The 21,682-nt window shown below is 37.3% G+C and overlaps 2 protein-coding genes and 1 long non-coding RNA gene across 6 annotated transcripts; 1 reads left to right on the top strand and 2 right to left on the bottom strand.

Moving 5' to 3' along the window:
- Window positions 1-119: 119 nt before the first annotated feature.
- Window positions 120-12,269, bottom strand: LOC148909831 (major facilitator superfamily domain-containing protein 12-like). 3 transcript variants are annotated; one of them, XM_031711519.2, is made up of 11 exons: window positions 12,134-12,269; window positions 9,628-10,390; window positions 8,424-8,532; window positions 7,776-7,926; window positions 7,068-7,291; window positions 6,094-6,186; window positions 2,828-2,920; window positions 2,269-2,442; window positions 1,493-1,599; window positions 1,154-1,281; window positions 120-937 (listed from the first exon to the last, which is right to left on the bottom strand). In XM_031711519.2, the coding sequence occupies exons 2-11, from the start codon at window positions 10,164-10,166 to the stop codon at window positions 546-548; spliced, it is 2,010 nt and encodes a 669-aa protein (XP_031567379.1). In that variant the 5' UTR covers window positions 10,167-10,390; window positions 12,134-12,269; the 3' UTR covers window positions 120-545. The 3 variants fall into 3 exon arrangements, with proteins under 3 accessions (XP_031567379.1, XP_031567381.1, XP_031567382.1); XM_031711521.2 differs by having other exon boundaries at window positions 9,628-10,222; XM_031711522.2 differs by lacking the exon at window positions 1,154-1,281 and having other exon boundaries at window positions 695-937.
- Window positions 11,690-21,028, bottom strand: LOC116302280 (major facilitator superfamily domain-containing protein 12). Of its 2 annotated transcripts, XM_031711518.2 has the most exons (11): window positions 20,618-20,934; window positions 19,825-20,409; window positions 17,677-17,785; window positions 17,311-17,467; window positions 15,781-16,085; window positions 15,227-15,319; window positions 14,898-14,990; window positions 14,219-14,392; window positions 13,730-13,833; window positions 13,066-13,193; window positions 11,690-12,851 (listed from the first exon to the last, which is right to left on the bottom strand). In XM_031711518.2, exons 2-11 carry the CDS (start codon window positions 20,319-20,321, stop codon window positions 12,484-12,486), a joined length of 2,028 nt encoding a protein of 675 aa, XP_031567378.1. In that variant the 5' UTR covers window positions 20,322-20,409; window positions 20,618-20,934; the 3' UTR covers window positions 11,690-12,483. The 2 variants fall into 2 exon arrangements, with proteins under 2 accessions (XP_031567378.1, XP_088889104.1); XM_089032978.1 differs by lacking the exon at window positions 13,066-13,193 and having other exon boundaries at window positions 12,713-12,851; window positions 20,618-21,028.
- Window positions 18,866-21,682, top strand: LOC116302282 (uncharacterized). Its single transcript, XR_004197844.2, has 2 exons — window positions 18,866-19,185; window positions 21,307-21,682. It is a non-coding gene; the product is annotated as an uncharacterized LOC116302282 (long non-coding RNA).

Below are 21,682 nucleotides of genomic sequence, written 5' to 3'. Positions count from 1 at the left end.
GTGACAGTGGTCACGAAAGATTTAATGATAGTTTATGAGTCTTTCACAGGGACGGCGGAGCAGTTTTTTGATTGGAGGGACTCCATAGTGACATTGTATGGCAAGGTGGGGGGGGGGGGGGGGGAGCTGAGTTTAGTGAAAATGTATTAAAATTTCACAAAAAGTGGGTGGGCTAAAGTCTCCCAAGCCCCCCCGGTTCCGCCGTCCCTGTTTCAGCATTGTTATGCGCTCAGAATTTTTCGCTCGAACACTGGACTGCCGCCACTGTAGATCACATCCTTGCTGAAGGAGATCGACTATGCAACTATTTAACAGCAATAATTGTTTTGTAAAGTTATTGTTCCATATAGTTATTAATGTATTTATGTTGCACTGAATCGCATATTGTTCTTTGATTTTATTGAGACACCAGCCACTTGACCTCCAGAAAACAACTCGCTCGGGAAGGAGCATTACAATCAACAGAGCAATATTTTAATCATTTTCGAACATCACGAAGTTGGACCGAGACCTTCAAAGCCGCGTAAGTTCACTTTGCCCTTAAATCAAACAGCAAATGATCTCCGTGCTAAGTTTGGAGACGTTTTTTCGTAAGACGCAAGCCTTACAGCAGCCTGACTCTCTAAGTTACACCATGATGACGATAAGAAGTTCCTCTTTGTGAACAGATGATTATCCAAAACCGAATCGTGATCCGATGCTTGAAACACATTGGAAGGTCCATCGTGATCTTTACTCACAGCAAAACTTGTAGGCGTGGCATCACGTGCTGTGTAAACAACTGCATGGTCATGATTATGATTACTACTGTCCGGTTTTTTTATGGGGGAGTCATTCTCTTGGTTTATTACCACGTGTGGGATGACTCCATGACCAGGTTCGCGCTCTCTTTCGATAGTTATCTTTTCGGTCTGAGTCGCTGTATCTGAAGTCAAAACTACAAAATGAAATAAGAAAAACTTACTATTTATGTGTTTCTTTTTCGATGCAAGGTTTCAATAGACTTGATGTTTTTTTCATTATTATGCATGCGATATTTTAAAAAGAAAAATACCATACATATTTGCTGGTGTCAAAACTCAGCTTTTTTGTTCTTCGCCGGTTTCGAACCCGACAATTGCTTTCCAAATTGAGTGTACGCGTATATACCAACCTTTTCTCTTGCAAGTAAAAATAGATTCGAAGAAAAAAACTACAAGAAGAAGACCAAATAAAGCAGCACATCCAGGGGTGAAACTTAGCACTTGACGAACAAAACGATCACAAGGTGGGCAGTCACTTCTGTGCACAACACACACACAAAAAAGAGTTAATCTGTTATCATAAATATAGTGAAGTCAAGTATTCTTATATACCCATTTCAAAAAATAGTTGTCGGTTCCGATCCGGTGTCGTAACATTGAAAATAGCTTTCCATTGTCTTCCTGTATAATTATAACGCTTAATTAATTTGGAACTCGAAAATTGATTATTATGCTTGTGCTTTTCGTACCTGTCTCCATTCGGTCGCGGGTTTAAAACCTGAATGATTGCTATGACAATACCGCTGGACAGTTTGTCTGTAAAACCAATGGTTCCATAAACGAATGCTCCAGAACTCTGTGCATTCATGGAAAAAAAACATTATTATATTACTTTTCTTTTATACATTATGTGCAACAATGTGACTAAAAAATCCCTTTAGAGATAAATAACAATGAAACAGCCGCCATGTTGTTGGTTGATTGAAGAGAGGCTAATGAGGGATGCTTTGTTATCGTCAACCAAGATGGTGGTTAACGTAATGTTTCGTTATGCGCGAAAAGCATGATAGAATTCAGACATAGATTCCTTTTTGCACGCACGCACGAGTAGCTTGCCTCGGATTAAGTTGCATTAGTATATAAGTAAGTGACGCTAATTTAAATTCAGTTCGTCGAGTTTCAGAGCAAGCTACCAGGTAAGTCAGATCGCTTCAACTTTGAATATATTTTTCTAGATATGAGTAACGCGCTTCGCTTTTTTTAGATTTCGAACAACTCGCATATCCAACTCGCAACTAGCAACTAGCTTCTAGCTTCTGAAACCGTAGCTCGTAATATTTCGTTTATTGACGAAACACGTAACATGCACATGCTCTATTGATGGTTAGTTTTTATTTTGCTTTTCTGTATGCCTTTTGCCAGTTTTGACTGATCTCTAAATCTATCTGTCTGTCTGTCTGTCTGTCTATTTGACTGCTGTCTGTCTGTCTGTCTATTTGTCTGTCTGTCTGACAACAGTTCATACCTTATTTTGCCCAATTACTTCAGCAATAAAAGAGAGTGATGTAGCAAGCATGATCGAACCACCACAACCAATAAGTATGGCCGCCATGTAAACAGCATTTTTCCCTTCAATCGACTGCAAAAAGAACCAAATACTTGCAGCTAAGGACAGCAGACAGCCCACGATGAACGCCATCTGTGAGTAGAATTCCATAAAAAACAGGTTTGACATTCGTATTGATACTTTTACATGCAATGATATTTCGAGGAGCTTAAAAAGTAATTATACTGCAAGTCGTACCAGAAATCATTGCGTGTGACAGCTTCTTTACATGCATAAGAAAAGTGCGCACAAGGTGAGATCACTATTTTTTTATGCGTGCACCTTTGTCCTTTGAAGTTAAACGTGCTCATTGGAATGCAAACAATTGGATATCATGACCTCCAGATGCATAAGGACGACAGCGAGCGCAGAAAAGTTTTTTTCGCCGTCTTGTGAAGCCTTTACTACTTAATATACCAGATTAGTTTCTGCTAGCGAAGAGCAGTGTTGAATGTTAATTACAAGTTAGATTACTTACTTTGCTGCCAAATCGTTTATTCAGAGGGCCTACGCTAGGACTTGCTGCAACCCCACTGATGAGAACAACCAGCGGGAAATAAGCTATCGATTCCTGTTATATAAACAAAGGATTATTATACATTTACCATCAGTTTACTACCATTATTACTAGAATGCATAGCGAATAGCCCAATAACACGATATAGCCCAATAACATGATATAGCCCAGTAACATGATATAGCCCAATAAGATGACATAAAGCCTATTAACACGATATAGCCCAATGAGATGAGATATAGCCCATTAAGATGTTATATCCCAATAAGATGAGATATAGCCCATTAAGATGAGATATAGCCCAATAAGATGAGATATAGCCCAATAAGACGATATAGCCCAATAACACGATATAGCCCAATGAGATGAGATATAGCCCAATAAGATGTTATATCCCAATAAGATGAGATATAGCCCATTAAGATGAGGTATAGCCCAATAAGATGAGATATAGCCCAATAAGATGAGATATAGCCCAATAAGATGAGATATACCCAATAACACGATATAGCCCAATAAAATGAGATATAGCCCAATAACTCGATATAGCCTAATAAGATGAGATATACCCGAATAACACGATATCGCCCAATAACACGACATAGCCCAATAAGATGAAATATAGCCCAATAACACGATATAGCCCAATAAGATGAGATATAGCCCAATAAGATGAGATATAGCGGAATAGTACGAAATACCCAATAAGATGAGATATAGCCCAATAACACGATATAGCCCAATAAGATGAGATATAGCCCAAAAACACGATATAGCCCAATAAGATGAGATATAGCCCAATAACACGATATAGCCCAATAACACGATATAGCCGAATAAGATGACATATAGCCCAATAACACGAAATAGCCCAATAAGATGAGATATAGCCGAATAGTATGAAATAGCCCAATAAGATGAGATATAGCCCAATAACACGAAATAGCCCAATAAGATGAGATATAGCCCAATAAGATGATATAGCCCAATAAGATGAGTTATAGCCCAATAAGATGAGATATAGCCCAATAAGATGAGATATAGCACAATAACACCATATAGCCCAATAAGATGAGATATAACCCAATAAGATGAGATATAGCCCAATAACATGTTATATCCCAATAAGATGAGATATAGCCCATTAAGATGAGATATAGCCCAATAAGATGAGATATAGCCCAATAAGATGAGATATAGCCCAATAAGATGCGATAGAGCCCAATAACACGATAGAGCCCAATAAGATGAGATATAGCCCAAAAACACGATATAGCCCAATAAGATGAGATATAGCCCAATAACACGATATAGCCTAATAAGATGAGACATAGCCCAATAAGATGAGATATAGCCCAATAAGATGAGATATAGCCCAATAAGATGAGATATAGCCCAATAAGATGAGACATAGCCCAATAAGATGAGATATAGCCCAATAAGATGAGATATAGCCCAATAAGATGAGATATAGCCCAATAAGATGAGATATAGCCCAATAAGATGAGATATAGCCCAATAACACGATATAGCCGAATAAGATGACATATAGCCCAATAACACGAAATAGCCCAATAAGATGACATATAGCCCAATAGTACGAAATAGCCCAATAAGATGAGTTATAGCCCAATAACACGAAATAGCCCAATAAGATGAGATATAGCCCAATAACATGATATACCCCAATAAGATGAGTTATAGCCCAATAAGATGAGATATAGCCCAATAAGATGAGATATAACCCAATAAGATGAGATATAGCCCAATAACATGTTATATCCCAATAAGATGAGATATAGCCCATTAAGATGAGATATAGCCCAATAAGATGAGATAGAGCCCAATAAGATGCGATAGAGCCCAATAAGATGCGATAGAGCCCAATAACACGATATAGCCCAATAAGATGAGATATAGCCCAAAAACACGATATAGCCCAATAAGATGAGATATAGCCCAATAACACGATATAGCCTAATAAGATGAGATATACCCAATAAGATGAGATATAGCCCAATAACACGATATAGCCCAATAAGATGAGATATAGCCCAAAAACACGATATAGCCCAATAAGATGAGATATAGCCCAATAACACGATATAGCCCAATAAGATGAGATATAGCCCAATAAGATGAGATATAGCCCAATAAGATGAGATATAGCCCAATAAGATGAGATATAGCCCAATAGCACGATATAGCCCAATAAGATGAGATATAGCCCAATAAGATGAGATATAGCCCATTAAGATGAGATATAGCCCAATAAGATGACATATACGGTTTTACTCCGATGAAGGACTAACGTCCGAAACGTCAGTTTCATTTTTACATACCATACGGTGTTACAAATTATCTATCTATCAACTGTTTTACTGAAAACACCGACGCAGTTTATACTAGTTTTCACTAGTTTTCCACCTTATTTATAGCCCAATAAGATGAGATACAGCCCAATAAGATAATTTATAGCCCAATAACACGATATAGCCCAATAAGATGAGATATAGCCCAATAACAAGATATAGCCCAATAACACGATATAGCCCAATAACACGATATAGCCCAATAACACGATATAGCCCAATAAGATGACATATAGCCCAATAACACGAAATAGCCCAATAAGATGACATATAGCCCAATAGTACGAAATAGCCCAATAAGATGTTATATCCCAATAAGATGAGATATAGCCCATTAAGATGAGGTATAGCCCAATAAGATGAGATATAGCCCAATAAGATGAGATATAGCCCAATAAGATGAGATATACCCAATAACACGATATAGCCCAATAAGATGAGACATAGCCCAATAAGATGAGATATAGCCCAATAAGATGAGATATAGCCCAATAAGATGAGAGATAGCCCAATAAGATGAGAGATAGCCCAATAAGATGAGAGATAGCCCAACAAGATGAGAGATAGCCCAATAAGATGAGAGATAGCCCAATAACATGAGATAGCCCAATAAGATGAGAGATAGCCCAATAAGATGAGAGATAGCCCAATAAGATTAGAGATAGCCAAAAAAGATGAGAGATAGCCAAAGAAGATGAGAGATAGCCAAAGAAGATGAGAGATAGCCCAATAAGATGAGAGATAGCCCAATAAGATGAGAGATAGCCCAATAAGATGAGAGATAGCCCAATAAGATGAGAGATAGCCCAATAAGATGAGAGATGAGAATGGTTGTTTAGTTTAAGGTATACTTACCTTTTCAAACTGTAGCGTTTCGATGAGGTACAGAGGAAGATAAGCTTGGGAAATGATAACCACCCAACGACTACACATGTATAAAATATTGGTCTGTCAAAAAAAGAACAATTTTTGAATAAAATGTTTTGTTAGTAACTAGTAACATGATTCCCCCCTCCCCCTGTTCCTTGATTACAGTTGCGCGTACTCAGATTTAGGGATCATCACTTATTAAGTGCCAAAATATAGTATTTTTAAACAAGTGAATATAATAAATCCGGCGCGCTTATTGGTCACAATTTACGTCTTATGCTTAATTCCCCTACAGGTGAATATAACTCACGCACACGCACGCTCGTTTGTTGAATTCTGCAGCTTGCAGAGATAAATAATATTGGAAAAGACAAAAAAGTTCTCTTTCCGCTATTCATCATATTCACTTGCGTTAAAAATAGGAAGACTCGCGTCTAGGTAAATATTTCCCGATATTCACTTCGCTTTCGACGATTAATTGTTAAATACCAACAGCACTAACAAAGTGCACAACTTCTAAAATTCAAATAAAGGACTTTGAAATTTTTCCCTATATATATACCAGGTGATTTCGGAAAGCGCGCAATGCATAATTTTCTGACTTGCAAAAGAATCAATCCCTAATATGACCGTGCGCCTAGAGTCCTGGACGAAACATTACCGAGAAGGACGCCATTTTGTTCTGAGTTGGATTTAAATATGTATTCTCTTGAAATTTAGTGCGAAATATTGGTGAATTACATGTGTTACGTTCTCGATTATTACCGATCCACACATATCTTGTTTTTCTGCTTCTCGAGGCGTGCAAAGGTCTATTGGGATTGATTCTTTTTCAGCAAACGCGATTCGCAATCTGATTGGCTAATCGATTTCCGTCAGATCACCTGGTATAAATATTCTACAGAAATCGATCCCTATCCCTGCTGAAGTTCCACTTCCCAGGTCGTCAGGTGCCTAACCTTATAAAATGAAGGTTCCTTTAACCATTCGCTCAATTTCCTGTCTGCTTTACCAACAACGATATTTCTTTCTATAACTTCTAGCCTTAATCCTTCTGGTTCAGTGTTTTCGTTTTTAGTTAAAGATACAGCCTCTTCGGTATGTCTTTTGTTTTTGGTACAAGCTGAAGTCGTGGTTTTAGAATTCATACTTTTTGAAGAAAAGCAGGATGCCTTCATTGGAACTGTAAAACAAAACACTTGGGTTAAAATAAGGCTCCATGGCAGAGGTTGGACAGACTTTTTCTCTTGTCATATCAAACCATGTGTTATCCTCATTAGGAATTATATGGTCTTACGGTTGAAAGCCATCGGGTAAAAGAAAATTTTTACTCTCATTTGGGAAATATTAATGAATTCTCATGTCATGCAAAATTATCATATTGTTCCTGCCATACAACATGGCTGCAATAACTAGAGCCCTTCATAAGAAACGTGGGTCTTGTCCATATAATTATAATTGTTTGTCAAAAGAAAATAATAATACTCAAGGGAAATACACGTGGAATGAAATAGGAAAATATCAGTTACATGCAAGCTGAAAAGGTGTGCGCCGGTATCCGTCAGCAAGCCCATGTATGGTGTTGCTGATGTGACGTCACATAGCCGCCATATGGGATTTAAGATGACGCAAAGAATTTCTGATGTCACCACCATTATAAGCTTTACCTTTAGCCTTCTTGAGCTTTCTACTTTTATTTTTCGATAAGTTGTTTGAGATGTCTTTGCTTTCGTAACCTTCATTGGGTGGTTCATCCGTCCAGATATGATATAGGAAGTTAAAGAAGGTTCCAGTACCAACTATAATAAAACCGAGATACTAGAGGGGGGAAATGCATATAATTAGTAATAGTTATTGAGATATCTATGGACTTCTCAATATGTCGTCAATGGTGTATTTAAAATCCGTTTATAGATATTATAAGTTTATTTGCAGCAGAAACTAAAAAGAAGTTTGCATAAATACGTAGGTGCAAATTTGAATTTTTGTTAATCACCGAGAAAATTCGCACGAATGAGAAAATTCGCACGAATGAGAAAATTTGGACGATGTCAAATGGCTTTTGCAGTCAGCCAATCAAAAAAGAAAGCAGGGTGCGTGAACATATGGCAAAAGCCATTTGACATCGTTTCCAATGCCATTGCGGAGCCATATTCATTCATGATTCTAAGAGCTAGGAATTCACACTTGTTAGCACATCCAAGAAACTCTTCTTTGTTTCCGTGAATAGATCTTTTCATCCAGTCCAGTTTTAGCCAGTAAATTACTGACAAAATTGAAGCGCAAACATATCTAAGAATTACGTCTGATCTTACCATGAATTGTTTCCAGACATTCGGAGATAAAGATTCTTCCTTGCTCTGACCAAGCAGAATCCATGTTACAACATAGATAAATATCCCACACATGAACGTCACTGCCGACCTGAAAACCCACAATATTACATGTAACTTTCAGTTTATCAGAGCTTTTATGCACCAAGAATTTTGTATGGTTACATAAGGAAATTTTTGATGGAAATGGTTTCCTTTCTCGAGTAAACAAGCTTATACTTTCTGTCAGAGGCAACCATGCTGTATGGAGGACAAGAGAAAGTAAATCAGTTTTTGCTGTGTTATATTTATTTGTAAAAAAAAGTTGAAACACGTTTTGCCCGAACAAGTGGAATGAAATTCACTTTTCGTGAGCTAAGAAAGTTTCTTTTGTCCGTACGATACATGTGAGCCAGTAATGTCATCCAACATGGCTTCCTGCAGGTGGTCCTTTATAACCATATTACATTACGTTTTCTATTCTCATTGCTTTCTGAACACGAATGAAAAAGCTAGCGAGATAATCGTTCGTTCTTAAGAGACTGATCACCACATCGCACCGAAGAATATGCATCGTTGTGTGCAAATAATCATTTCAAAGTCATAAAAATGAAAAAACAAAGACAATAATGAAAACCTGTAATAAAAAATGAAAAAACATGTTTAATTAAACAAGTTTTATTTGAATTAAATCAATGAATGTTTTGTCGCCATGCAATGTAAAACTATCCGCCCCCTCAAGTTTCATCCCACTTTTAAACCGATTGTCACGTACCAAATAGTCCAAACACCTTTCTTTGTACTTACCCGACAGCCAAAAGGGTAAGCTTGAAAAAGGCGTATTTTTTGCTGCATGTTTTTTCCTTTGGTTTTGTATCGAATTTGTTTTGTATTTTGAATCATTAGGGCAACTAATTTGGGAATACCGTGAGCCAACGTTTTCTTCAGCTTAATTAAATTTAAAAAATTTCAATTTTATCTGCCAAAAATAAAGCGCCACCTCCTAGAATTCGAATTTCAGATTTTTATTTTAAAATGAACTCATTAAGATGGAAATTATCATTAGAGTCTAACATGTTAAATTGATGAAGATTTTAGTGAAGTCTGTTTAAATGAAGAAACACTAAACGAAGAATCATTTATTTCTTTTCTTTGCATATGCCTTAAAAACTACTCGAGATGTTTTGAATTGTAACCAGCAACTCACCTCAAAGCACTCAGTTCAATTGCATCGGTTTTGCTTCTGCATATTTCAGGAATCAAAGCTAAGTGACCAATCTGTGTAGCGCCCCAGCCGAAACAGCAGAAAGTCCCCAATCCAATATAATACCACATCTTAGTTCCCGAAGGTTCATCCTCACAAGATATACAGCGCATAAACATCATTGGTACAGTTATCGTAACACAAAATGTACCAACAAGATGCCATAATTTTCGTCGTCCATAGCGACTGATAGTCCTGTCACAGAGCCTTCCAACTACAGGATTCCACAAGGCCTCCAAAATCTGACTTGACAGTATCACATAGCCAGCGTGTGCATTGGAGAGTTCGCTCACTTTAGTCAGAAACACCAGAAGATAGCTAAACCAAGCACTGCCGACTAAATCGTTCAAAACATGGCCACAAGCGAAGGAAAGTTTTTGGCTCCAAATAAGACGTTCATCCTTTAGTAAAGTAGTTGATTTTGGACCACCTCGACGAAATGGCTGACAATTAAACATCATTTTCTTGCAAGAGCTTTCCATTCGAAATCCTTTGCAGCTAAAGGTTTTTTCCAAATAGATACGTTCACCGTGCCGGGCTTAAAAGTAAATGTTTGGATATTCGTATGATGTTGATGATTACAATCATACGATGCGGTTAAGACAATTTATAATCCCACTGTTTCCACAAGCCAGCGGTTATCTCACTTGAGTTTTTACTTCAATATGAAGGCAGATTATTCACTCTGTCAGATCACCAAAGGCTCCTCCAATAATGAAAATATTTACATAAAAAATGTGTTTTAAAAAAGACAAAAAGAACAAATACCTAATATCTTAATTACCCCACAAACCAAACATTATTTAAAACAAGGCTGAAGATACCGGTGTTGTTACGAGTACTTTACATTTTCGTTGGAAAAATTACATCCAAAGTTGAACTTTATATTTAAATTTTATTCAAATAACAAAACCATGGATACAATATAAAGTGGCTCTGTTATGAAGAATAAGAAAAAAATGATCGAATCAAAAAAGGCATAAAAGAAAACATGTAAGAGACAAGCACAAGCTTCAACAATAAAATTTGGACCATTAATTTTTAATGATCTTCATAATATTGATATAGAATTGAAAACAATATAAAAATCTAGAACTTAAGGACCTATAGTTCTTTCACTTGTGGCTACCATTTCATAATGATTTTATAGATTTTTCCCAGGTACCTAAGTCTTGTATCAAAGATTTTAGTTCAGAAAGAAGTTTACTCAAAAATTGGTTATTCTGGAAAAGGATTTAGATCTATTCGAATTCTACTTCTGCCGGAATAATTTGATCAAGATTCCCAAACGTTTGTAAATAGCAGACGCAGCTAGATTTTCTTCGAGAAAGAATTATTTGAAAAAAGGATAACAATAAATCCATATTTTACAGTAACTCTGTAATATGGTTGGATTTTATGTTGTTTATTTTTACCCCTATATATGGCTTGAAGCTTATACAGCTCATGAAAAAATACTTATTATGATAATAGCGCACAAAAGCAGACGTCGACAACTGAGCTGACCTAATATCTTCATTTAAAAGAAGTAGAAAATAGAATACTACAAGAATATGGAATTCTAACTATTCTTTTGCATTCATTCTATTATTTTATTTCATTAATTCTGTCGTTTAGCTCTTCTGATATAGAGAAATATTCATACAAAAAGATAAAGCTTTATGAGATCAACATCCAACAAATGCGAATGTATTTGTAATAGCATAATTGTTTGACCATTAAAACTTTACTATTGTATTACTACGAAGCACATGTCATTGCCTCTTAAAGGTATTCCTAAATATGCTGAGAAAATCTTTCTACTAACCAAGCTAAGAAAAACTGCTATCACAAACTAGTCGATAAATTTAGCTGGCTGTGTGTTAAAATTTTATTTGGGTTTAAAAAGGCTTGCTTTTTTTTTGAGGAAAAACTTGTTCGGCTAGAATCGCTGTGGTATCAATTGTGATCAAATATAATGTTAACAAGAATACCCATCATGAAAACGGTACTAGCTGCTTGTGCTAAATAGTAAGTAGTTTTTATTTAGACAAAAAATTGATTTTTTGTACGCACTTAATCATCATCATCATCACCACCACCACCATCCGGCACCATCATCATCAACATCACCATCATCATCAACAAAAACAATGTAATCAGCAGCATGATCACCATCAACATCCTCATCCTCCTCAATATCAACTTCATCAGCAGCAGCATCAACATCTTAATCATCAGCATCACCATCATCATCAGCAGCAGCATCACTATCTTAATCTTCATCATCATCATCAGCATCACAACCATCACTATCTTAATCATCATCATCAGCATCAGCAGCACCATGCATCACCATCAGCAGCACCAGCAGCATCACCATCTTAATCATCATCAGCAGCAGCAGCATCACTTTGACCACCACCATCATTATTATCACCATTATCTGACAGTCGACTGTATGCCTTACCATCATACTATTGATATTCTTTCCAACGATGGCAAACGTTCAGCGGACATTAGTTTGGAGTTGAGATAAACATCACGTTATCTTCATAATCATTGATGTCTAATACCTAGCAAATATCATCATCCTATTGTTCTTCATAGTTCCAACAACGGTGATGGTAAACATCCAGACATTTGGTTTAGAGTTGAGATAAACATTTTGTTATCTTCATCATCATCATCGCCATCATCATCATTGTCGTGTAATACCTAGCATATGTCATTATAACATTATCAATTTTTCCATCAAAAAAGATTGTAAACTTGTTATCGTCATCATCACTGTCGTCTAATATCTAGCATCACATGTCATCATACAACTGTTCTTCTTTCCAACAAAGGTGATGGTAAACACCCAGACGCTAATCTAAAAGCTGTGTATTCATTATTTGGTGCTGTATCATTCATAAAGTTTCTTGCTTCAAATGAATCAGATTGCTTCTGCCAAACATCATGGTTTGGTTCGTGTAGAGTATTGTTTGGTGTTAAAGATGCACTAGAATGGTTAGTTTGTCTCGAATTAATATTTTGTTTTTCTACTGGAATATCCGTTAGTCTTGGTGTAGTAGTGTGATGTTTGACTCGTGGAATGTTATCACAGATCATATCGTCGTCTTGTTTTTTGTCTTCTTTAATCTCTACTTCAATCTCTGCTTGTACTCCTATGTCACGTTTTTCAACTTTGAAAGGAAGAAAACAAACTGATGAGTAACAAATATGGCGATCCATCCATCCATCCATCCATCCATCCATCCATCCATCCATCCATCCATCCATCCATCCATCCATCTATCTGTATAAGTCTTGATAACTACGTATCTGCGTTTATTTCCGTATTAGACAAATATCAATTTTATGGCCACTCGATCGGCCAAGAAAAGGATTTCTACGTACCTCTTCTATGACACACAAAGATAGAATCAAAAAAGACAATAGCTATGATTAGGGCGACTGTTGCGGCGATCCCTGGAGCAAGACTCTGTATGTTACGCACATAATCATCACAGGAAGCACACTTATCTCTAAAATATGAAGAGCATCAGTGAAAAGATCTGCCTTAAGCTAAGCCACAGTAATATGCGCAAAAAGTTATCAAAGACGCCTTAGCTTTTGCGGATGTCTAGCATCAAAGGTGTATATTGTCAAAGTTGAACATTGACATTTGTGAACTAGTTTCGATCCATAAACCTGGGCTCGAATCCCACCTCATGAACGAGTCGAGCTGGGCTTTCGTGGTGTCAAATAATCCCCTTCACAGTTCCCGGCGCCATCGTAGCCATGCCTTTACATCAAAGCGAGACGAACGGTGAGCTTACAATGATAGAGACGTGTGAATAGGTGTTTAAAAAAGGTCTTTATCATTGCAAGCTCACCGTTCGTCTTGCTTCGATGCATGGCTACCTTTCAAGATGATGCTGCCTGGGAACAGTTTAAAGACAAGAGTTTTTACTCGAGTCGAAGTTGGTACTGTCTACCCAAAAGTGGTGCCCATTTCCCGTGCGAGATTGTCCAACAGTTCACTCTTTATTGTCAAGAGATTAATAAAGCTTTTACTAACGTTTGTTGTTTTCTTGGGTTGAGTTCTTGTATAATAGCTATAACAGCTCCACTTGACAGTTTGTCTGTAAAACTTATCGCCCCGTATACAAAGGCGCCTGATTTCTGGGTAAACAAAAATAGATAAAAATAATTATTTTTCGGCAGTAAAAGGACAATACGCTCAAAAGGTGTTGGTGAATGGCACATCTGTGCCGGACTTTCTCCAAGTCATTATGGTACTTTTTCTTATTATTATTGCAGATGGAACGGTAGGTCAAAATAGATATCAGCGTGACAATGAGGCGAGTCGATCAGTGTTGTATTGTGTTGACCTATTAACGGGAAGTGGCAAGAGACATGGGCTGCTACGTGATCTCTTCGCAATACACCGCATTCAACCTCCAGCACTCTAGTTTCGGGGTCCAATGGCAGATAACAAATGAAGGCTTTACTTTACTAGAGGCTCGACCTTACCGCTATCCTTTGAGTCATCATGAGCAAAGCGTACCTTATCGTGTCCAATGAGTTCCGAGATCAACGACAAAGCCGTGACAAGCATCACTGAACCACCGACACCCATTAGGACAGTAGTGGCATAAATAGCATTACGTCCTTCAATGGACTGGAGAAAGTACCAGAAACATGCTCCCAAGGCCATCAAGGATCCAATACAGTAGGTGATCTTAAAGGAGTAAAAAAAAACATGAGAAGACAGTTATCAATGATGAGTAAACTGGGATATGTTGTGTAAAGGTTTCTTTCCGCACGACTCTAAAACTGCACAGCACTTGGCACTTTCATAGTACGGAATTCACAGCATCCTTTGGACCAATAACAGAGCAATGAAAATGCTTCGAGTCGGACAAACAGTACCGTGGAGGACACGGCAATGTACTTACATCCATAGCGTGAGTTTCTCAAATTCGTACGAAATAGATTACTAGCTTGCGAGGCCCAAACATGGGAGGTCACTGGGGATTGAACAGTGGACCTCAGTTTAAGAAAGGAGAGCACTAGCCAACGTAGCCACAATTTAGAACAGGATTGGGTGAAACATTTCTAGCTTGAGAGGCCCAAACATATGTGAGGTCACTGGGGATTGAACAGTGGACCTCAGTTTAAGAGGGGAATGCACTAGCCAACGTAGCCACAATTTAGAAAAGGATTGGGCGAAAATCTTGACATACCTTGCTTCCTAGTCTTTTAGTTAAAGGTTTGACTCCAATACTTGCAAGAACTCCACTGATAAGTACGACGAGGGGGAAATACGCAATTGCCTCCTGCAAAAGACCGATCAAGAAATTTCTAAATTGAAAATTTCAGATTGAAAGGCAGACATTAGTTTCACGCCTCAGGCAATTTGCCCAAGAAGGTCGTCTGACTTGCGGGTCTAAAAAAGGTCTTCTTTGAGATACGCCTTAGACCTGCAATCCAAATCTACGGAGAGGAAAGGTTCCAATACAAATATTCAGCTTGATTCAGGCTCCACAAGTACTAATATTTAAGTAATATTTACCTTGTTAAACTTCATAGTCTCGGTAAGGTAGATCGGTAAATAAGACTGTGAGACATTTACAACTATACGAGTGCACATGTAAATCAGTGCAACCTGAAACCACGAAAAGACAGGGTTAATTAAACTGAACCTTACAGAAGAAAAGGGAGGAAGGGCGGTGCTCGCTATTAATGCGTCACCTGGCATCGTGGGTACTGGTCTCGGGCCTGTCATCACAAGTTGATAGAGTTACTTGTTTTTCTCTCCTATTCTTCGAGAGTTTTCTCCTGGTTTCCTTCCTCCGTAAAAACATTAGTCAACTCTTCCAAAATCCAATACACTCTTTTACCTTTGGCCAATAAAATTTACTACCATTTCAGACCAAGGTCATTTTCTTTGTTTGAGTTGTATTCATATTCATATGTCTTCTCATGTACAGCCATTAAACAAAGAAAAGATACTCTAGGGAATGACACGCGGAAAACAATACGCCTAAACTAAAACGATCTATTTGATAATGGCATGACGGACCACAGACTATTAGGCGTTCATACCCTCCAATTTTAAAACCTTACCTTATAGAGCGTAGGATCTGTCATCCATTGTTTCTTCGTCCTTACTTGTTGTACTTGTTGTACTTGGTGTTCCTTACTTCTATCGATAATTTCAAGTTCTTTATTATCTTCAAGTCCATGATCCTCCATCAACGGAGTATCCTCGTTTATGTTGCTACTACTGTGCGAAGTGTACAATTCGCCGTTATTATTATTCTTGGAATGCTTGTATTTTTTGTCATCATATATTGAGACTAAAATGGAAGGAGTGGCGCCACTACGTCGGTTTGGTGAGCCTGCTGCTTGGTACCCGACTTCACTACAAGCTGTTTTAAAAGGGATTTAAAAAGCTTTTCAATACGTGTTGGCACTGCTTGTCCCATACTTGATTTTATTCCATACACATACGCAAACCGTACGGTAAAGACTAGACAAATATATTAAACAGATAAATAACTTAGTAAGTATGACAAATAGGAAGAACTACGAAACATTAAACTGCAAAACGATAAGAACTATGGAAACGAATAACTTACATTTGTGTATGAAGGGACGAAACTGCGAGCACCAACTAAGTATTTACATAGAGGGCGTATATAAGGCGTACAAAAGCTCCTAAGGGACAAGACTAAATGACGAAACAATGACGAAAATACTTAGACTGAAACAGCGAAACAAAAGCTATAGAACACTTATAAACAAACCTAAGACAAAGAGAACTACACTAAAAACTCATTATAGGCTTTTCAGATCTAACAATACGAATTAAAAGAGAATTGTTGCAGCGGCCATGTAGAAATAGCAAAGCAATAGCAATTGTATTTTCATTTGGAAATTATTTTTTTGTCATAGCATTTTCCCTGCTCTCTAACATGGCTGTCGTTAATAGAACGTTTTCCTGTTCGTAGAATACCGCTGTAGCGTCTAGGGACAACTGAATGGAAGCGAGTTAAGTAACGCCTCATTAGTAAACAAAGTCTACTCAGTACGATATCTTGTGTCAAAGTCATTCATTTTACCACTTCGAGTTCTTTTTAGGGTCTAATGAAGTAAGGGTGAATGACTTTGACACAAAATATCGTACTGAATAGACTTTGTTTACTTTGTTTTCTCTTCCTTAACTCCATTTTCCCTTCAAGTGCTACTATGACGAAAATCGCTCAAACTTGGATTCAGCTGAAACTTCCTAAGAATACTCTTTAAAGGTCCAGTATTCACTGTATGAAGTGTTTTCTCGATATTCAGGACGAAAGTATGATATTTTTACGATTCTTTTTTGGAGTCTGTGACGTCATACACTCAATATCAAACATTGCTACATATATTTCTTTATATATAAATCCTTAATTTATTTTATTCCTATGAAGCCCAAAGGGTGGCTAATGTGCTTATTTCACATTACTTTTGACTATAATTTATATTTTGGGGTGTTTGGGTAATTCTTTCTCCCTTTACTACTGACATTTTGATCATAAACTACAAAGAAATGTATGGAGCGATGTTCGATGTTGAATGCTCCGCGCCTATGACATATGATGGTTTTCAACGTACCTTTTTTACCATTACAGCTACTTGCAACAGCTTTTGTTCTCTTCAAGTGTCTCTTCGCTAACCATCTGACGAGAGCTTCGGACTGAGGCTCCTTTGTTATCGCGTGAAAGAGGACATTAAATAGATTTCCTGTTGCAACGATTATGAATGCCAGGTACTAAGAAAGGTAAAATAGAAAATAATTTTGATGAAAGAACAAACACTGCAAAGTAAAGGACTATTTTGGACTCCACCAAAATGATACCATTATCGCAAAACGATGAAGAATGATGAGAGATGATTCGTTGAGATAACCGGAGGAGTCACCCTTCCTTGTGACAAATCCTGGATATCGATTCGCTCGTTTTCCTTGTTATTAAAACTTACCATAAACTGCTTCCACACACTTGGTGATAGAACACTATCTTTGCTTTCTCCCAGTAGAATCCATGTCACGCCATAAACATAAATGCCGCAGATAAAAGTGAGCGCAGATCTGTATAAAGACAAATACGAGTCAGCATTCCAGTCAGAAGACCAACCAGATGATATTTAAGGTAAGGACAAACGATGCGTTTTTTCATGCTGTGAAAAGCTTATACGAGGCTATGACGATAGATACCTCACTGCGCATGCATTTATACGAGTACCGCGTTCATGCGAAAGCAAGCAACAAGTCACTACTTTTTAAGAACTAAAAACATTTCCAAGACTTATAAACTTTTAAAGATTTGACCTCAACTCCCTCCTCCTATTTAATCCAAGATTCAGTTACTGCCTAAAGGTTTCATTTGACAATCTATCGATGATTGTTTTACTGTTTATCAGTGGGGTTTGACCCATTAAGTTGACATTATTCGTTAATACGTAAAGAAGGAACTATGACTTCCGCCGCAGGATCCATGAATATCAGGAAATCTTCTATCACAGGAAAAAGGGGATTATTCCAAAGGTTATTCGATGTTATGATAAAGTTGCACGTAAATATTATTCGGTTATAACGTCCCCAGTAGTTGTCTCTTTATATCTCAGTAATTGTTAACTTTGGATTCAGGTTTCATCACTTCGGACACACGATACTTGTCCAAATTTATATTATTTTATTTTTCTCAGTTCGCCCAAAGAAAAACAGGTCAACTAAACGGAATCCTACATACATCCTTTCCAAAATTATCTTGGCAAGGCTAACAGGTAAATACTAGAGAAATCACGCTTTTTGTCTATCTGTGTTGTTCTTTTGTATTTTCCTATGAGCCTAACCAAGGTTACTTCGAAAGAGGTCTCATCATGCTTTGCATTGAGCAAACGATTTACAGACAGATTTTGATAAAACAAGAAAGTCCGCCAAACCTTCATTTCAACGTCCACATTTTCTCCCTGAAAAACTATTGCCTTTTTTATATTTTATCCTGAAGATAAAGAAAATAATAAACTCGGACTTAAAGAACTATGTATAGCATTGTCACATTCGTGCAAGGTGCAAGTTACGGTGTGCTTGTCAAAAGTGTAGCACGCGTGCCTCATTCGTTCTAACCTCTTTTTCGACCTTATTCTACTTCATCCGGAACGTGAATAAAAAAATCAACATTATCTACTTATTGCTGCTGTGATTTGCTTTATCACAGTCACGGGTATTATTAGGGGTCCAACAAAAGAGTTTTTTTCTCAACATTTTCTTGATACATGTCAACCTTGGTTCATAAACGACACTTCACTGGGTTCTTGAACAGAGCGTGATGGAGTGGATTCATGCCTATTAAACCGTTCGGTCTAGAGTTCAGTCTGATGATTGACAATTTAACTTGTTCCAAACGTTTTAAAAAAATCCGTGTAGAGTCACTGATGGGGAAGAGAAAGTGGGATAAAGTACGCACCATTACATTTCTTGGAAACCAGGTACTAGCTGAAGTAGTAGCTGAACTGACGTTAAATAAGGCCCTTTACTTTGTTTTTAAACGGTTAACAAGGTAAACAAAGGATGTTTTTTCTTAAAAATAAGCTTTTGTTCAAACAAACTTGGAGGTCACAAAAATTTCGTGGGATAATCGAATGCTTTCAAATAATTTAGTTGCAAAGAAAGTAAGAAATAAAGATGAAAGGCATGATTTTTTCAAAAAGTTTTCGGATCAATTAGACGTTACCTCGATCCTTGGATTCAACCGAATATTTTACAACAATGATCAAGCCACTCTAACCCATTATCTTTCCAGGCATGTTTGTCGAAGGATTAAAGTTGTTTAGCTAATAACATGTGCATTATAAATAAGTAGTTATTAAAAATGGCTCTACTGCTGTTGTCATTCGTATTGCTTGGCATATTAGTATTGCGCATCAGGGGTGACGTAAAATGAATGCACTACATATTATTCTCGCTTCTTATCTATGCAATTTGTGAGCCTTAATATCACGATTAAACATGTCTTCCATTTACCCGCGGTGCATAGAATAAAGAAACTAAATTAAAAAGATAAATAACTAATTGCTCAACGAGACAACTCAGAACCCTACCGTGCCATTGAGCAAGACCTACGTTACCTGATAGCGTTCAGTTCCACTCTTTCATTATTTCTGTGGCAAATTTCAGGAATTAGAGAAAGATGACTTATCTGCACACATCCCCATCCAAATTGAAATACGGCAGCAATAGCAACATAATAACCGACTTTCAAATTCGACGACGACCCTTCAGGAAGCATTTGAATGAAGAGCATTGGAAACGACAAGCTAGTCAAGACACTACCAATTAAATGCCAAATTTTTCGTCGTCCATAACGACACACTGTTCTATCACAGAGGATACCTATAAATGGCGTAAACACAGCATCAGCAATCTGTCCCAGTAGAACGACCAGTCCAGTATGCCTATTAGACAGCCCAGCTACTTTGGTCAGATAAATAATAAGATAGCTGAACCAGACACTTGCGGCTAGGTCGTTCAAAATGTGCCCAACTCCATGGGAAAATTTCTGCTTCACTGGTAAACTTTTCTTTTCTGTATGGCTTTTTGATGTTATTCTTCTAATGTAATCCATAGCGATATGTTATAGGCTCAATGCAGTCCATGCACCTTAGTGTTCTCTTTGGCTGTGTTTGTGAATTATCTTGGAGATAATGATAATCCTACCGGAAATGACGAAAGAAGGTTACACCATTGACAGTTGACGTCTATTTTTTTGATACATTGGATGTTCTCAATCACCCGACAGGCGACCAACGAGCAAATCTGACCAGATGTATTCAGCAATACCCCTATCACTCAACAATACACAAATTATAAGTATATATGTAATATATAAATTAGCGTTCTGAGAGGTTATGTATATCAAACCTTATGTATGCACTTTCGATCCGATTATGTAGATTCTTATTCCCTGGTCCTCTGGTCTTATTTAGGCCTCGATCTAGGGAATGGTGATTTTAACACAGTGAGGATTTGTATCAGGCTTTGAATATCTCTGAAGTTCAAAGCCTTAAAGTCAACTGGCTGGTCTTGTCGAGGCGGTCTTGTTGATACGCATCAAAGCCATTGGATCGTAATCTTTTAATCCGTGACTTGGAATCAGGGACCGGACAATAGTTATTTTAAAAGGAACGTGACCTGCACACGTATTAGACTTTTCAGTTATTCATATCTAGTACCATTTTTTCTTACGAGCCTTACCTTCTACTGAGTGTACCCTTGCTACCTGATCGCCTTACGACCATCATGTGAGGTCAACTTCTCTTATCTATGGATTTTCTATAAGGGGGAATTCAAGAACTTAATCTTAACGTTTCTTAAAACGGCTTTAAATTGGGCTCATAATATATAATATGTTCGTCATGTTTACAATATTCATTCCCAATGACACCATAATCTTTGGACTAATCCTAGAACTGGACTTTGAACCTTCAATTGACCAAATAATATCCCCAGAGGAGGGCTCTCGTCTGGAACGGGATTCTACTTATGATTGATACGGTCATTAGTCTACTGTTGTTAAACTGATGAAAATTGTTTCCTTTTGTGATTTACAGGAGCTCATTGCAAGCAAGATCTTCTGAGCCACCGTGTAAGAACTGATGAAAAAAGTGGCGAAGCGAGGGAGCAACTTAGTGAAAGCTAACCCCAGACTCGAATGTGATTTTTTTTTTTTTTTCGTTTTATTCATTATCTTAGACAAGGGCGGCAAATTTGAGATAGATATGTTTTATTTTACGTTGGAAGGATACTGCCACAGAGCATCCTTTTCTTCTTGAATGATTTTGCCTCAATTCATTGGCATTGCTTTTAGGCATGAACATAAACCCGCCCTTTGAAACCTTTATATTCAATGTCTTTAAAGAAAGAGTTCCTTAAAGTATCGTCAGACTGGTATATATTCGATAACAAATAAAGAAAAGAGAAAAGCTA

Source organism: Actinia tenebrosa, unplaced genomic scaffold, assembly GCF_029948245.1.
Source record: "Actinia tenebrosa isolate PJP-AT-01 unplaced genomic scaffold, QUT_ActTen_1.0 PGA_scaffold1__47_contigs__length_23844297, whole genome shotgun sequence".
In the NCBI taxonomy this organism is placed as follows: Eukaryota; Metazoa; Cnidaria; class Anthozoa; order Actiniaria; family Actiniidae; genus Actinia; species Actinia tenebrosa.
This window is presented reverse-complemented; position numbering and strand designations above follow the sequence as displayed.

What these genes read in the sequence shown, in the direction of transcription:
- LOC148909831 (XM_031711519.2), bottom strand. Translation starts at nt 10,166, where the DNA reads ATGGAAAGCTCTTGCAAGAAAATGATGTTTAATTGTCAGCCATTTCGT. An exon ending in ATTGAACTGAGTGCTTTGAG is followed by an intron (nt 8,533 to 9,627) that starts GTGAGTTGCTGG and finishes GTGGGTTTTCAG; the next exon opens with GTCGGCAGTGACGTTCATGT. An exon ending in AAAGCTCAAGAAGGCTAAAG is followed by an intron (nt 7,292 to 7,775) that starts GTAAAGCTTATA and finishes TTTGTTTTACAG; the next exon opens with TTCCAATGAAGGCATCCTGC.
- LOC116302280 (XM_031711518.2), bottom strand. Translation starts at nt 20,321, where the DNA reads ATGGATTACATTAGAAGAATAACATCAAAAAGCCATACAGAAAAGAAA. An exon ending in TAGCTGTAATGGTAAAAAAG is followed by an intron (nt 16,086 to 17,310) that starts GTACGTTGAAAA and finishes CTTTTAAAACAG; the next exon opens with CTTGTAGTGAAGTCGGGTAC. An exon ending in CTAAAAGACTAGGAAGCAAG is followed by an intron (nt 14,393 to 14,897) that starts GTATGTCAAGAT and finishes TACTCCTTTAAG; the next exon opens with ATCACCTACTGTATTGGATC.